This window comes from Anser cygnoides, chromosome 23 (assembly GCF_040182565.1).
Source record: "Anser cygnoides isolate HZ-2024a breed goose chromosome 23, Taihu_goose_T2T_genome, whole genome shotgun sequence".
Classification (NCBI taxonomy): Eukaryota; Metazoa; Chordata; class Aves; order Anseriformes; family Anatidae; genus Anser; species Anser cygnoides.
Genome location: NC_089895.1, coordinates 2,850,820 through 2,868,515, shown reverse-complemented (window position 1 = coordinate 2,868,515; position 17,696 = coordinate 2,850,820). Strand labels below are relative to the sequence as shown.

The window sequence follows — 17,696 nt, the reverse complement described above, 5'->3', positions numbered from 1 at the left end:
GCTTGCTGCTTGTCTAATTATGAACTAATGTAGCCTTCAAAATGTATCCCTGAAAGATAACTTGCAGGACTTGACAGGTTCCTTAATGAGATTTGATATTTGAAGGCCTGTTGAGCATTTTAATTTTTATAGCAACTCCTCTAATCCTTACATCAGGTTGGTTTGTACTTCTAGGCTAATTAAAAAAAAAATCATGTCTACATTAAGTTCACAGGGAGGTCAGAAGTAATTCAGTCAGTGATCGCTATGCTCTGCCTAGTGTCCATATGATCAAGAAGGGTCACGGGACTTTATTTTCATTCATGTTGTTAAAACCTGCTTGTTTAGATAATTGGAGCTGTTGCACTAGTTCGTCTTTGAGCTGGACAGAAGTATTTAAAGCACAGGAGAACTTGTCACTGGTGAAAAGGAACCCAGCCTTGAAAACGCTGATAGAAAGAGGGCATTGCATTGAGCACGTGAATTAGCTCTTTGTTTCTTTTCTGATCTTTAGTGTATCAGGATTTCATACAAGGTTTAGTACACTTCAGGTGCATACCTTAATCATGTGTTTGGTTTTTTTAATATAAATTATATGGATGCAAAGGAGACTGTACAAAGCAAAAGCTAAGCTGAGTTGTGGAAAGCAATGTCCATGTACAGTTGTTAAAGAATGAAGTACTTGTCCCAGGGGAGCTGTGATCAGTGCAGGAAAGGATTTCACCACTGCTGCAGACATCCAGTATCTGATATTCCTGTGGCATCTGGTACATTCCCTAGCCATGGTCTAAAACACAACGAGGCACTAAATTATCTTAAATAATAAGTTTGTTTATTGAAAGGAGTAGATTTTAAGAACATTGATGCTAGTTGAGGGAGGTACAGAAGGTGAACAACTGTGCATAAGCCAGTATAGCTACTCATTGGAGATTATTATAGAAAAATGCTTGCTAGGAACTCCTTGCCATAATAGTATCTTGAATATGAGGTGAAGTTACAAGATTTTTTTTGTCTCCCCTTTTTTAGAGCCTCCCTCCCCCCTTAAGCTTCTGTTTTGTATCTGATTACATCAAACCTAAAGGTCAACAGATCACAATCGATCACTTTTATTTGGAACCTTTTCATTGACTGATACTCAGTAACGGTCAGAGTTCTTGGAATAAATCCTGCTTGGACTTGTATTCGTTCTTTTATCTATTTCTCAACTCTCCCCCCATACTGTTAAGTGCAAAGAGTAAAACTGTGCCAGACATGAATTTAAGGTTCCCTTTAGATTTTTGTTCTGCAGTTCATTGTACCTGTGGACACTTACAATTTCGCCATCTTGTACTAGATCAGCCCATGTGCTGCAACGAGCGCGGTCCGACTCTTTTCAAAATAGAGCCAGCCATTTCAACATTGTGTTACTAAAAAGAATTTAAGCAACTGTTGCAAATGTTTCAGTCTCATGTCAGGAATATTTGCCTCGAAGCTTTTCACATATCTTTGCAGAAGAAAAGCTTTGTATCTAAACATTCTTTTGGGTTTTCTGAAAGGTTACAGTTGGGTCACTAGAACTTCTTTCAGTACATCTTTCACAGGCTTCGTTTCTTTTGGCTTGACCACCACAGTTGAGCACCTATTACGGTTTTGACCATCACCTCAGGATTTAAGTTGCATTAATAGAAAGCACAGGTTAATGGACTTCTTCAGAACTTTCTTCATTTGGAAAAAAAAAAAAAAAAAAAGCTGGAGTAACTGTGCATGTGTTAAAGAAAAAAGTATGAATACATATTTCACAACTAAAACATAGGATTTTCTTCAGTAAATCTACATAAGGGAAACAACTTTTTTTCTTTAAATAACAGAAAAGATTGTTCTCTTACAGTTTGCTGGGACCTTGTCAGATGGTTTGGGTAAGACAATGGATAACAGACACCAAACCGAACGAGAATACATTCGATATCATGCTGCAACCAGTGGAGAGCATCTTGTAGCTGGAATCCAGGGACTTGCACATGGTAAGCCTTAACTGTAATTTTAACTTGTTTCACTCTTAAAATAATGAGCGGATAGAAAAGAACAGTACACTACAGTTTGTATTAATCTTGGGTGATTAGTTGCAGCCCAAGAAGTTTAAAGTAACATTTCACCAGTTTGTTGATTTTTTTTATTTTTTTTTCTTTTAAGTCTGGTAAGAACTAGAGTAATGAATTTGTGTAAAAGACAGTGGACTAGCCGTAATTTGGCCAGAATCTCACATCAATTTAGCTCATGATTTATCTGTTGAAGAGAGTGAAATCAATACAAGCCAAGTTTAAATCAAATATTTATATTTTGCATCATCTTGACTCAGTTTGTTTAAATGTCATTCTTTGAGTGCAGTTGTTGCAGCCTGTATAAAGATAGTCTTGCTTTTACTAAAATGGCAATCTTTTCTATGCTAAGCTAAAGTCTTTACGCTGGTGTTTTCTCATAGAGACCGTGCAGGTATTTGAGTGGATCATGAGAGGTCTCTCTCATACTGGTGTGTTGTAAACTCTGGTGTAAGCAATATCAGTATAAATTGCGGAAAAATGAAATATTTCAGACTGCTGAGAAGTCAATTAAAAGCATTTAATTGTGTCATCCAATAATTAATAGGACTGTTTTAATTTCAGTTGCGTGGAGTTCTTATATGCTGTCCATCCCCCCACCCCAAATCCTATCTGTTGAAGTGGAAGAATTAACCATAATCTACAGTTATTCAAGAGAAGTGTTTTAAATACTTGGTGCTATGCGCTTCTCAAGTTTTCAAGATGCAGCCTGGTCTGTACTTAAATTATAGTACTTAAAAGAACACCTGGCCACTGGAAAGCTAAAGAGCCAGATGGTGTGAGCATTTTTATGTCTTAAGCCAGTTCATCAAAAATCGTGAGATTTTAATCATGAAGATACGATATCCATCCATAAAGCACATTCTCAGTTAATACGAGCTGTTCCAAGTCTTTTGAAGTCTCTAAGTTCTTGATTTCTTCTGAGCACTTAAACTCTCAGTGACAGAAAAGTTCACAGAAATGTCTTTCGGCAGCATCTCAATTAAAATCACATAACGCCAGTTAATGTAGTTGACTTTTTCCAGTGTACAAGTGCAGTGTTACATTTTCTGTCTCAAATTGTATAAGCTTTTGTGGTAAGTGAATTTTGTCACACTCTGGGTAACCACTTCACCTCGGAAATAGATGACGAGACTGTAAATACAGATGGGGAATAAAATAGTATAGAAATGTAACCTGATATACATTTAATGGGTTAAATCTTTCTGTGGGATACTATCCATGTAATTTGTTTGTAATGTCTGTGTGCATGCATGTATATACTGCATGGGTTTAAAAATATATGTTAATGTATAAAGTATAAAATTATTAGCTAATTAGTTGTAAAACAGTCTTTGTATTACATGTAATGCACAACACATTTTTATCAAGCTTGACAGTAAATCTTAGGCAGACAACATCAGCTGGAACAAAACTGTGTCATTTTTAGAGGCAATACTTCTGGCCTACTTTGCTGTTCTTGTCTTCGCTAGGTATCATTGGAGGATTGACAAGTGTAATAACTTCAACAGTTGAAGGTGTGAAAACCGAAGGCGGTGTCAGTGGTTTCATATCAGGCCTTGGGAAAGGCCTGGTTGGCACCGTAACCAAACCTGTGGCTGGAGCTCTGGATTTCGCATCAGAAACTGCACAGGCAGTGAGGGACACCGCCACTCTGAGTGGCCCCAGGTCAGTAAGCTGTTTCTATTTCCAGTCAATAATATTGTAAAAATGCATCTTACAATACCTGCTGCAACTTCAAATCTGGTATCTTTCCTTACCCAAAAGAACAATGGTTTTCAAATCAAATATGCTGTGTGCTATTAGTGATGTGGCCCATTTTAATCAACTTGCTTTTTCCTTGGCAACTTTTTTCTATGGTGTCTGTGCTCTTGTATTAGTAAAATTTGCAGAGAGAAGCTGCAACATAAAATAGGAACTCCAGCATTAGATGAAAATTCTAATTTTCACTTTGTACAATGGTTCTTTTTTACCAGAAGTGTGGCTATATGCCCTTATTTGCACATGCTCATTTGTTTACCTGAATGTATGTGGGTGGATGTAGGAGTCAGCACATCTGGACAGGTGCACTGGCTTCCTTCCTGTGTTCAGTAAATAGCATAATGTGGTCTTGACAAAATAATGATTATCTTTAATGTAAATGAATATTAGCACTGACTGTGAGTGTGGAAGAGGGAGAGGGCAAAGTTTTAAAAAGCCAGCTCTGAGAGAAGACACTCTATTCTTTGTGGCCAAGAGTTTACTTTAGATGATAATACTATGGCAAGAAGTCCTTCTGTTGTATGCATGCAGGATCCTGCATGCTGAAGTGAAAGAAAATCCTAAGTAGATTTTATTGTTGGAAAGCTTAGAGAAAAATGTTTGCGAAACGTTGGGTTAGTTTGTCTTCCCATTTGGCTTTTCCATTTCCTGTGTTTTATGATGCCACACTTAGAATCCTGAGGTGCCTACCATCAGTGTTTCAGTAAGGAACAATAAGCTTGATGAAGTGTGACTGAGATGCAGGAAATTTCACAGAATGAACCTAGGTGTACTTTGTTGTGAAAATGGCAGTGTTTACATGTATGTCTCATGTATTCAGTACTTAGCTTGATTTGTAAAGCCAAGAGGTCAAGGATTACAATTCGGTGAGTAAATATGTATACATAAAATTACACAAGAACTATAAGCGCATCCCTGAGAAAACACTGTTTTGTTTGCGTGTTTCCGAATGTTGTAAGTGTGCAGATTTATTTATTTATTAAAAGGTGGGGAGAAACACGCCTGGCTATTCTGTTACTTGTCTCACCAGTTGAGCTGTGTTGTTATTACCGTTTGTATCAGGATGCACATATACTTAAAATTTGTGTTTTGAAATATTTCTCTGATCCAGGCTTTATGCAGTAGCAGTGATGTTATCAACAGTTGATAAACCAGACAGGGAACAGGAAAGGGAGGACCCCCGGCTAACCTTATCTCCAGCTTGTATTTGCCTGTGTGGCATATTTCCCTTTAACTTGTTAACTGTCAGTTATGAGATTAGGGCAGATGAGCTGAACCATGTTGTAGCTTCCAGTGAATTCTGAAATACTGTCGTTGTACACCAGCACTGTGAAATGACATTCATTTACATACACTGTGAAAGTGTCTAACCTACCAGCCTGCTACAAGGAAAAAAAAAAAGTGAAAGAAAAAGCTTTGCCACTTACTACAATTCTCCAGTGAACAAAATCTGATCAAAACTTTTCTTATTAGATAAATGTGGTTGGGAATATATAGATAATGGGGGTGGAGGGCGCACAAGCTATAAGCAATCTTGCACCCATGTTCTGTTTGGTAAAATTTTTTGATATATAATGAAGCAACCGAATTGTTTTTTTGGGGGTATAAAAAAAACAACAAAGGATTTGTACGTTTTTGGACTTCTGTGTACCAATATCCCCCTGCTGCATTTGTTAACTGTTCAAATATGTGTGGTTTGGAATCAAAATAGAATCGTGTTCCAAACCCAAGTTGCTGGCTCCTGTTAATTTTCTGTTTTAAGTATGCTGGGCCATGTAGACTCTCCCAAACTAAGTATATAAAAACAGATAACTGATGAAAATAAGTTTATGTCAGTAACTGATCTCAAGTGTAGTTTTGAACAGTTGAACACAGTAGGAATAATAATAAGCATGGTGAGAACTATCTTAACCTTATCTTGACTGACAGCTTATCTGCAAGTTTCAGGTATTTGTGCAAAAAAGTTTTGTGAAACAGTTAAATACAGTTGCATTTAAATGGCACAGTACATGACCATAAATTAAAGGCCCTTGCAATTTTCATAATCATATGGTTGAATCTAATCAACAACAACAAAGCCACAAAACAAACAAAAGCCCTGAAATTATGCTGCTTGACTTTAATTACTGAATTATTGGAACAGTTTTCCAAGAGATGGGGAATTTGAATTGAGGCTGTAGGTTCTGCTGAAAGGCATGTCCCAGCAAAGTCACTGAATTTTAGTAGAACACTGAAGGAGACTCTGTAGCTTGTGTTACTCAGTGATCATGCTACATGGACATCAGTCTCTTTTGGCTTCAAATGTATTGATTTGTACTGGGATTCATGCAGCTAGCAACAACCCTGTGAACCCTGTGTACAGAACATGGAGCCAAACTTGTACAGCTGAGACACAGACGATGGCTTTATAGCTTATTGCAGTAGTTCAAAATGTGATGTGTTTGAAGTGCAAGAAAATATTTTAAAATCTGACTTTAGGCTGGACTTTCTCAAAGCTAATCTTAAAAGTTATTAATATATAATGTATTATGTTTGTAATTTATGAATAAAGCTGTCTTAATAGCTTTAAATTTTAATGCAGAGGATAAATGAAAACAATTGCTGACAATGCAGTATACATCTAATTTATTAAAAGTTAATGCCTGTGACTTGATACCTTTTTTGAGCGAGTTTTATGTGTTCCAAGTACTGCAGTATCACATGCAAGAGTTCTGATTATTTCCATATTTGTCATATACTGCCAAAAGTCTTAAAGACCAGTTCAAAACAGGAAAGCTGTTTTGTCTATAGATATGCCTGGAAAGCTTTCTCCTAGAAACATGTTTTAACTCCTAACACAGCATATCTTAAGAGAATATATATTTAGACGTGTACCTAACTTAACAGGTAGTGTACAATACTGCCATCATGGCTTTCTCTCAGACTTCTGCTAGGGTCAGAAGTCTTGAGACATCTTAGTTAATTTTGAACTGTTGTGAGGGTTTGTGTTGTCCTCAGAACACAAAAAGTAAGGAGATTACTTCATGACCTACTAAATTCTCATCAATTCTCAGTAAGCTAGACTACATTAGTTAAGAATAGTTTGAGATTTGCAAGTTGTTAATGGTCCTAGAAAGTTCTTCTATAAATATTTGATTCTTTTAAATATGCTTCACCTGGAAAGAAGCAGCTCGCTCTGGTTATTCGTTGTTCACCACCTCTCACAGTATCACTCAGAAATGTGCAATGAGGTTGCAACAGCACAATGCCAGCAGTAGGGCTTCATTTATTTTTCTCCTTCATGTGTCCATCTCACTGTTAGCTGTGGCTCTGGCTGTAAGAACAAAAGCAGTGGACTCGAGAGCCAGAGATACCAGTAACCCTGCAAAGAGGAAGTACAAAATATTTAAGTAATCGTATGGAAGGTCATCCTAGCTAATATACTGCAAAGAGGATATTCTCAAGGTTCTCAAGTTCTGAAGGTAAATACTGCTTGAGAATTAACACCTCTGTATGTGTCCCAGGTTCCTTCCCTACCTTGCACTTGTTCTAGATCTGACTTCGAGTCTTTACCGTACTGTCAGTCATGCATGGGTACGGACTGCGGTGAAGTAGACTTTTTATTCTCCTGGGAAGCCCTTTGCAAAAGTTTTGTACAAGTTAGAGATATTACACCTACCAGCTAGCATGCATTGTGTTGTGTAAATCTGGAAATGGTTCATACAGTACAGTTGAGCTGATTTATCAGACTGATCTGTAAATAACACCAGCACTGTGATTTCCTTCATATCCTCTTACCTCTTTTCTCCCAGTGGGATAATAGGCCTTTATTATGAACTGTTTTCTCAAATGATCTGTTCTTGGTTTGTTGTTGGGGGGGGGGGGGAGTTTGTTTATTTATATATTTATCTGAGCAAGTTTGTCCCTTTTTCTCCTGTGGCACCATGTGAAATCATGTAGCCACTTGCCTTTTCCTCAATGTTAGCTCTACTGTCCATCTTTAGTTGCTGTTGAACTTTTTTTTTATAGTTTTAAATTTTTGTTAGTCTGTCCAGATTCTTCCATCACTGTTGTTGAGCTACTTTGAAATTCCCCCAGTCTGTAAGTTCCCATCAGTATTGTGTGAAAAGGGACTGTCATATCCCCGCTCAGTGACAGGCTGTACTCTGCAAGTCATCCAAAACGGTGTTGGCTGGTTTTACTGCAATATCACGTTGCAAATTGATGTCCCGTTTTCTGCTTGCTATTTTCCCCCAAGAGTTTTTTGTTTTGTTTAACTGCTTTGCAAATATCTCCTTGTCATTTAATATTTGCATTCTGGATTATTTTTCCCTAGATGAACTGGGTTGCAGTTTTGTAGGTTGAATCCATTTCATTTCCTGCCATATTTCTGACCTCTTCAGCTTCTTTAGTACTTCACTGTCCTCACTGGAGTTTTAAACACCTTTTAGTTTGTCCTCTGCAAATATAATTTTATATGTTGCTTTTACTAGATCCTTGAAGTTAAGCAAGTCTGGTTTTGTGCCCCCACATTTCGCATCAGTAGACACTTCTGTTTACTTGGTTATTTTCTGTTACCAGTCTCACCTGCTCAGTATTACTCTGTTAGGTATTAAATTTATCATTGGTAACTTTCTGTTATTCTGTTGCGAGATCCTGTTCAGTTCTTCAAATGTCCACTCTTGTTGTGTGGGTGAATGTAGATTTTCTTGTGGTGGAAGTAGTTCCTCAGACTGGAGCTCCGCACTTGTTCAGTATGGATACTTTTATCTCAGAACTTGAGAATTTGATTTTTTTTTCTTGAAAATGCATTTCTCAGCTCTATTAGTTTCTTAACTAGAAAAAGACACTAACCCAGCATCTAATCACCTAAAATTACTTCACCTTCAAATCAGACTACCCTTAAGAATGAGTACAAAACAGCCCTCTATTCCTTTCTGCCTATTCAAAGAGTTCTTACTGATGTGATGTGAGCAACTAATGTGACTAATGGGGATTTCTGTCAGAAAAGTCTGAAATAACGATTGTGTTTGCCTGTAAGTGGAATCCTGTCAAGACTGCCTTGGATATTCACTCCACCTATTTCCCTGTAAAGCTCTGTTGAAGGATTTCAAGCGATTGGGGCATCTCAGTTACTCCTGTTTCTGGAATATCTAAAGCCTTGAGAAGTGGGGATGGAGTGCACTGGCAGCCCCTATTTCACTGTGTTTCTGTATCTCTACATACTCATACAGTGACTAAGAAATCAATCTTTGGGTAATAAAGCTTGTTTTTCAAGAAAGAAAAGTGTAATTTGCAGAGTGATAAGTACCTTCTTTTGCCTTTTCGTTCTGTCTGAGTCCAGGAAGGAAGGATAGTAGAGAGAAACCCAGGAATTTCTGTATGTGAGAAAGAAATGCACTGGCTGTTACTGGACTGGTGGGTGGCCAGGGGGGCTTTTTTTCCCCCTCTGTTTCTTTGCTCCCTCCTTCAGGATTGACAGACTGGGCTGCCTTTCTCCTCTAGGACAAATTGCTAAGGAATAATTACTTGGGAGCACAGCCTGTGTTCTGCACAGTAAAGCAGAATTTGCTATGCAGGGCTGAAGAAAACAGTTCTGATGCATGCAGGTTTTTTTTAATCCACAGGGTATAGTTAAAAGAAGGGGAAACCTTTAAAACATTCAGGTTGCTTAATCTTATTATATTGTAGGGTTTATAATTCTAGAACCGCATGTATAAAAATGTCAGTTAATTTCCAGAACAATACACGGTTCATTTTCTGAAAGCACTGTTAGCTGCTTAGCACCCAAAAGAAGCTCAGATGATGCAAAGAATCCAAACTCTGCATGAACATATCCTTCTCGCTTTCCTTTTTAGTGGGATGAATGGACATAAATTGGTACCAGCTGTAAAACCAAACTATAATGCCTCGTTATGCACTGCTGCAAATACCTTTACATTTAAATAGTATTTCGAGGAGGTTATTGCTAGATATATGTGTTACTAGGTATCATGTAAAATGCATTTGGAATAGTTGTGAAATCAGTTGTCTTTACAGGCAGTTGTCTCTGTCCCCTTTTTTGAACTTGACCCAATTTAACTATTCTGAAGGAGTGGGAGAATAAAACCAGCGTTTGGATGCATGGCATCTACCTAACGCTTCATTAATATTGGATAGATGTGGTCACTTTCACATCTGCTGTGTATGAATGTTTTTAGTAATAGGAGGTTTTGGGGGCGTTGGGGAAAGCAATTACAGGCTTGTGTTAGGCGATGTTTAATTGTACAGGTCTCACATTCAGCATCTATTACACATGATTAGCCTCTGGAGCCTGCAAGCTAGAATGAGCAGCAGGGCCTGACCTGAGGTAGGTAAACTTGACAGCAAACATCTTACCTATTTTTAAAATGACACTTCTTCAAACTGGAGGATTAGAGTTGCTGAGGTTGTTCATTAGACCTCCCATTTGCATTTCACTTCTGATTTTTGTGTACCATATGTATTTGCAGAGTTCTAGATGCTTTACATTCCAGTAGGTAGTGCTAACCTTTACTTAAGCATTGTGTAACTTCCTTCTGTTTAAAGCCTTCTGCTCTGCCATGACAGAATGTATTCCTACTCTTAAAACCGAGTGAAAGATTGTTTTAAAGAAAACTGTGTGGTCACTGGCTTCTCCACCGGTAACGCTTCTGTTAACATTAAAAAGGGAGACTTTATGGGTGCCTGAACTGTAATTCTTAAGACCAGTGTCTCTTTTTTTAAGTAAGAAATATTTTTCCACTAAAACGTCAGTGTTTAACTTGACATTTAAGGACAGAAAGATACCCTGACTGCATACATGCTGTTGGCTAAGGGACAGAAAGGGACAGAAGCACAGGAAAGGAATGTTGCGAGGGGAGAACATGTGAATGAAAGTAGAAAACATTAAAGTGAATAGTGCTGGGTAGATAACAGAGCATGAAATGTGAAATTGTGTTTTGCTTTTCAGATGTCTGTTCATGGTTATCAACAAATAGTTTCAAAAAGATAAATGAATACAAAGTTCTTATTGTGATAGTCCCCACAGAGCCGAAAGACTGGCTAGCACCTTGATAACTTACAGCTAGGGGTAAGTATGTGTCCATCACTGGTCAAACAGTCCAGCACTGAGTGGAGCACATAGCTTTTGCCTTAAACAAAAGAGCGTTCCTGTGGCTGGGATCAGAACAGGAACAAGGTTAGGCTTCATTTCACAGAGTACAATAACTGGTTTTGAAAACATACGCGTTTGCGAGGAAAAAGCATTATATTGTATTAGACCAGTCTGGTAGGAAAAGAGACAGCTAAAAATCAACATCATGGGTACGCGATGTCCTTTTACCCTTCTCTTTGGGACAGGCAGACTTTTACAACAGGTAAATATCTTTACTGGTTTAGGTTATATGTCAGGTACGGTCGTGTAGGCCTGGTGTAGCCCATCAGAAATATAAGCAATTTTACAAAGCTTCTTCTGAAAAGAGCTGATAAATCCCTTGCTGGATTTGCCACAGATTTATTCTACCACTTACACTTTAAGTGGCAGTTAAGAGGACTGGATTCAGTCTACAAAATGAAATTCCTATACTGTGTGTCCACTAGTATTTAGCTATTAACTTAATTTCCATAGGATTTTAAACTAATTGAATGCAAAGATACACACTGAAAAGAATCCATGTAGACAGGGAGAAAAAATTAGTTCCTTAGAAATATTTGTATTTCTACAGCCTCCATATTTTGCCCAATTACCTTATGTTTCATTTCAGCAAATGCTTTCAAACAACACCACCAAAAAGTAAAAGGAACATTTAACTGTGTTGTATGTTTCCTATTTTCTGGCATTCCCGTTTTTGTTTTTTTTAGATCCTTCCTTATTCAGAAAGCCCTCTGCTAAATGGTACCTCTGTTTCAGTGTATTCTAGGCAATAGTTGTTGATTTTAAACTATTATGCAGAGCTGCAGACTTAACTAGTCTGCAAGGATGCAAATCTGTGCAAAAGTATCTCCTCAAATGGAATTGGAGAGGCTTTGAAAAAAAAGTTAATGTGTTAGTATCAGCAGAACAAGCTAAAAAGTCTACAAAGACCAGGCAATAAAGTACTCACAATTTCCATTCACAGATCTACTTGCTTAGAATTAGGTGGGATGTTAAAAGCCATATATGCACCAGAAATGGACAAAAACTTTATTCAAAACAGACGCGTCTCTTGGAATGCATCAGGACAAATCATCAGACTGCATTAAACCAGTCGGACTCGATCCCCAGAATTGAAAACATTTAATGCACGTTCTGTGGGTTTTTATAATGTCTTTTGGACATGTTATGAGTATTTTCAGTTCATAAAAATAGTAGAAAAGATGAAACTGGTGTTAATGTAATAGGAATATAGCATTTGTTTATTTACTAAAGCACAAATGGCACGAACTGCTCGCCAACGCAGTGGCTTTATGACCTCGTGTCGTGAAATACCTGCTGGTTGTGCCAGAAGGGTGAAGTCTGGTACAGCAGGTCTAGGGCAGCTTTCTGGGAATAAGTTTTACTGGTCTTGTACTGCTGAAGGTAAGCATAGATATTTTCAGTACATGGATACCTTTTATTATACCCATAATCACTAAGAGTCACTGTGGTTTTCCATGTATGTGTTTCTGTTGGATGTATTTGGAATACTATCTTTCAGGTTGTCTTTCCAGTCACTTTCACTCCAAATGATTTTGCCTTGCATCACTTTAAAGGTTTCTTTACAGCCTTCATTTCATGTCCTGTATCAAGTGTCCTTTAATTACCACAGTAATAAAGCTTTGAGGGGAGAGTATATTCAAAAGTAGACTGTTCCCATTCCAAGACCAAACATGAAGACGTAGCAAATGCCTGTGAAAGTCTTCTCTACATCTGTACTTCCAGTAGTTGTGTGTTATAAGAATTACTTCCCACTAATTCCTACCAAGCACAAATATCATGGCAGCAGGTTCTCAGAGGTAAGTTTAGAATGACAGAAATATTAGAAAATGCCAATGGACAGGTAGTGCTGTTTGCACTGACAGGTTTTATTTTCAAATTGAAGATGCAGCATTGCTGTAAAATTAATACTGTTTCTAGGCAGTATTTTAAGCCAGATTAGTTTAGGTTCATAGTTATGTGGTAATTACAGGCTTACTTGAAAGCAAGTGACCTTGCGACAAGGTATGTGCTAACATACTGTTAGCCTGTTTACCTGCTACTAGACAGACTTTCTTTCCTTTGTCATTAATAGTGAGGTTTTATGTTCAGTACTAGTCCAGAGTCTGTATATGGGAGCCCAGGGCCTGCTGGGATAGGGTTTTACACTTGTGCTGTCCTTTTGCCCTTCCACTGAACTCTTTTCATTTCAGTCATGAGCAAACAGTCAGTGCCTGAACTAACAACCCTGCAATCCTCCAAAGCACGCCTCGCTTACAGTACCAAACAAAGGGAGGCCCGCGTGGGCCGGCCCAAGCCAAGGAATGCAGCTTCGGGGTTCTGCTCCATAAATTTAACCAGCACGACAAAAAGGAGATAATATGAGCCTTCGTGATGATCTGAAAGGGGGAGGTTTGTGTCCCATTGATTGCGGTCTGGCCTATTGCCAGGCCCCGAGCCTGACCGACAGTTGAACCATATCGTTAAGGCGTGTAATACAGCTCAAGTCTTGTACAGCAGCCAATGAGTACATATCCAGAGGGCAAAAGTTTATAAAGAGTTGAGGCTGTCCTGTTTAACCCTCTCACACTGCATGTAATATATACTGCTGCCATTCAGAAATAGTCACATTGCTATTAAAAATGTAAACTTTCAACTTTCTTTACTTGGAAAAAATACATATGTGTCCGATTTCTAATGTGCAGCAGATTTATAAAGTGATCTGAGAAAAATATGTAAAACTGATCCTTTAAAAAAAAAAAAATCCAACCCACTTTTTTTCAGTACTTTATCCATGGAGTTAGTTACTTTTGTGTTCAGAGATGTCTTCTGGGTTGTTATGCAAACTCTTTCATACAGATGGAGCTATTTATTGCCTTGATGTCACCTCATTTAGCATGGGGTTGGTATTTTTATAGATAATTTTTTCACCTAATGTTGCTGTTAACATGTGGAACGCTCTTTATCAGTTTTGTGAGCACCAGCCAGTTGATTTAAGTTATTCTTGCAACTCTTAACTTTAAAGATCAAAACAAACTTTCTGAGGAGCTTTATCACTTAGTGAAGTTTGTTCTAGCAGACTTTGCCGTTCCTGTTGCAACACCAGTTGTACTGACTGAAAAGTATATGAAGGAGGGTGTGAAGAGAAAAAGCATAGGGCCAACATAGTTAGTTTCACATAGTTCTTCATGCACAACTAGCAGGTTAATGTTGAGCAGGAGCCAGTGGTTTGCTTTCTCCCTGAAAGAGGATTTGCTTTCCCAAAAAAACAGCAGTACAAACAATACGGTATCATTTCTTCAGTAAGGCAAGTTCGGCTCTTGTTCAGATTAGGTGTTTGCAAGAACGCCCTGCTAAGAACTGCATCTTTTGTATGGGAGCATTCATCAACACCTTGGTGAGACAGGAAACTTCAAGGTGAGAACTCTAGTAATACTGTTCTGCAATCAATACAGGAAGAGCCCATGATAAATTGCAAACTGAGAATGCAATGTTACCTTTTTTTCTATGTGTAAAGGTTGATGATATCAAAGTGCTTGAAAAAGTATTAAGTTTGTCACACTGTTACGTAGTCAGAGGTGGAGAAGTACCAAAGGTTGAACACTGGTTGATGCACAACTGTGGTTAAGTGCCATGCAGTTGTCCAGTATACAAGCACATGTAAATTACATATGCAGCTCGTGGATTTCTAACATGGATGTTTTAATAATGTGTCATTTCGGTGAGTATATCTGCTGCTCCCCATTTATAAGGAAGTGATTCCTGATGTCTTAATTTCTTCTCACTTCCTTTTGAACTTGGAGCCTGAAGAGGTTCTACGCAATCATAATCCCAATGAATAGTATTCGGTTTTGGTTTGATGTTGTACACAAAAGAAAGGGGGGAGGGGAGAAAATAGCTCCATCTCAAAGAAGTTGGCAGGAACAGCCGATATGATAAACAGTTACTTCTTCAGCATGCTGCAGCTCTCTGAAAAGCATATTGGGTCAGATAAAGGTCTTCAGTATCTGAGCTGGTAGATCCCTCAAAAGAGGAGGGATTTGACTGTAACTGGGAGGTTTTAACCCTAGGCACCATTTATTTGCATGTTTCTGCCTGAAACTAGCATTTTGGGAACACATTTAACAAGTACAATATATTCCATGTATTTGCTGGAATAAACGGTGCATATAAGCTTCCTCAGATATGCAGTCAGCAGGGAGCTGTCTGGCTCATGATTTTACACATTCTTGCATCTAACTGAGATATTCTAATGCCAAATCCAGTACTCAGACTGCACTGCGTGCATATTTGTAACACACCTTAAAAGTATCTGTGTCTCAGTTGGTGAATGAATGCTATCACAGATCTGTGCCAACTCTCTGGGTTTCTGGTGGCAGATTTTTCCAAGAAATCATCTGCCTATTGGGAACTGCACCCCTAAAGCCCAACACAGGGAAGTGGGCAACTTACTTACGAGTAGGAGATATACTATTACCATTTGCTGGTACAGTCACAATGAAAACGTGAAAGCTAGATTGTCATAAAGTTCTCTGAAACTGGGCCCAAGTCATGTAATGTTTGCATTCTCAGATGCAGAGAACACATGGTTAACAACTAATGCTCTCTGTCCCTTTATGCTCAGTAAACGTGGAGCACATTCCTGCTTATTGCCGTGGTGCAATATTTGAAACAAAGTACATGTAAGTATATCAATAAGGAATCATGGAAATGGTGGATTTTTACTATTTTGCAAAAGTATGATAGGAAGTACAGGCCTTACCAGAAATGGCATACATTTGCTTTTGTTTGTTATTCTTATGATCCTGTGGTATGAGAACATCATCTGTAGTTCTGTTGTGATTGTTGAACTTTGAGGTCATTCTTTAATTGATTCTGGGACTTCCTTATGCTTTACGCTGTGCTCTCCAGTCATGGATTTATAAGACAGACAAGTGCTGTCCTCATTCTGTATTTTGTGGAGATGCATCATGCATGGGATGATGGTACTTACTGAAGGGCTGCAGGTAAAATTGTCTTGAACAAACGTGGCAAGTATTTTAGTTATTGCATATTTTATGATAGAAGATGCAAGACTATTCCTCCGTTAACTTACCAGATTAAGTCTCTTTTCAGTGTCTGAAATGGACTAAAACCTCCTCAGAGAAAGCAGTCACTGTATTTATGAAACAGACTTTTTCCAGAACCACATAGGTAACAGATTTAGCATTATTTCTCCAAAATACCAGCAGCAATTGAATTCATAGACTTATACTACCTGCCATTTACAATGGAAGCAAAAACAGAATTTGAGCTATACCAGAACCAGTAAGTTTATTGCTTTAAATGGGTTAGAATGACGAGGCTTTAAGACTGGTAACCTTTATGAACACAGTGCATTGATGATAGTGGCTGGAAGTTTTTGGCAGCAAGAACTGGGTCTAGCTGAAGAAAATTATTAGAAAGTGTGGGAGAGCCCTGTGGCTAGAGAGAGAGACCTCGTTGGAGGCTTACATGGCTGATTTGCACACCAGAGTTTGTCAACTAGAATGGACTTAGCACAGGGTTAGCATAGGTGACAGTCAGTCAGTACAGCAGCTGAAGTGTCTGTGAAGAGCCTTTTCTCTTCAATACTGTTTTCATAATGCCAGAATTGCGTCTCTTTGCACTTAGAGCTGTTGTTCGCATTGAATTTTGGGTGTCCTTGTGCTCTTCTGATTATGGATCAAAATCTGTATGCAGGTTACATGTGGCTCAAGTTGCCTTTTTAAATGGGTTCGTAGTTGCCACTGCTGCTCTGTTCCCAGGACAGCAGATATTAAATTGTACAGGTGCACATCCTAAATGAAAAGTCATAGTGATTGCTGTGTTGGTCACAGTTTTTTTTTCTTTTTTCCTGTTGCTTTTTTGATCGCAGGTAAAGTTGGAGTGTTCTGAATAATAATTTGGGTGTTAGTGCTAAGGAAACTGAAGGGTGTAATAACAAAAGTCGGTGCATTTTTGCATATAATTTTAGGAGTGTGATGTTTTGTTTTCACAGACTATAATCTGTTGACAAACAGTTTGTTACCTTCTGATTTTTTTGTTTGTTCGTGTTTACAAAGCAACCTAGTTACACTTCAAAGAAATGTTAGGTCCAGAGGACAGTCAAAGATGAGTAACAGTTTTGAGAACAGTGCTGTGCACCTCAGATACCCTAAGAGCTAAAGCTATAGTGAAGGAGGAAGGATAAAAGATAATTCCCTAAAGCGTGTTATGTCTGTTGTAGAACTTTTTTCAATCTAAGTTGGTAAATAATTCTCATCAGTAAAATATGAACAACTTCCTTATATGACTGGTCTGTGATCTGTTTTAATTTAAAAAATTCTGGCTCAAAACTGGTCAACTGAATCACAGGAATCCTGTGAACCATTAAGCAAAAGCCAATCAATTAACACTGCTAACTGTTTTTAGTGGATGTACAGCCATCTGAAATGAGATGCTCCAGCATTCAGCTTTGTCTGAACAGTGAAGAACTGTAGTGTGTGCCTCAACCTTCTGACACCATTTCCAATCTCTTTGTGTCTCCATTCAGGAGCACTCTTCCCTGCTGTGTCTAGTAGACATGAGGGCATTTCTGTCTTGTATTGCCTTTTGTGAGCTTATTAGAAAAGAATCAGCAAATCTGTTGAGTGCATGTTTAATGCAATACAGATGAGGGCACACCACCGTTCATTCTGCTTTACAAATCTTCACTTTTTGCATTTCATCAGTGTTGCTTATTATTTACA

General features: G+C 38.2%; 2 protein-coding genes across 8 annotated transcripts in view; one reads left to right on the top strand and one right to left on the bottom strand.

Annotated features, from left to right (window-relative positions):
- Positions 1–17,696, top strand: part of VPS13D (vacuolar protein sorting 13 homolog D) — a 103,214-nt gene that overhangs the window by 75,744 nt on the left and 9,774 nt on the right. For all 7 annotated transcript variants that reach the window (XM_066982257.1, XM_066982255.1, XM_066982254.1 and 4 more), the window contains 2 exons: positions 1,847–1,979; positions 3,527–3,722. In XM_066982257.1, the coding sequence (XP_066838358.1) occupies positions 1,847–1,979; positions 3,527–3,722 (329 nt within the window). The remainder of the gene's footprint in view (positions 1–1,846; positions 1,980–3,526; positions 3,723–17,696) is intronic.
- Positions 5,922–17,696, bottom strand: part of DHRS3 (dehydrogenase/reductase 3) — a 71,009-nt gene continuing 59,234 nt past the window's right edge. Inside the window, exon 11 of the transcript XR_010826411.1 lies at positions 5,922–7,176. The gene's annotated coding sequence lies outside the window, so the exon portion shown is untranslated. The remainder of the gene's footprint in view (positions 7,177–17,696) is intronic.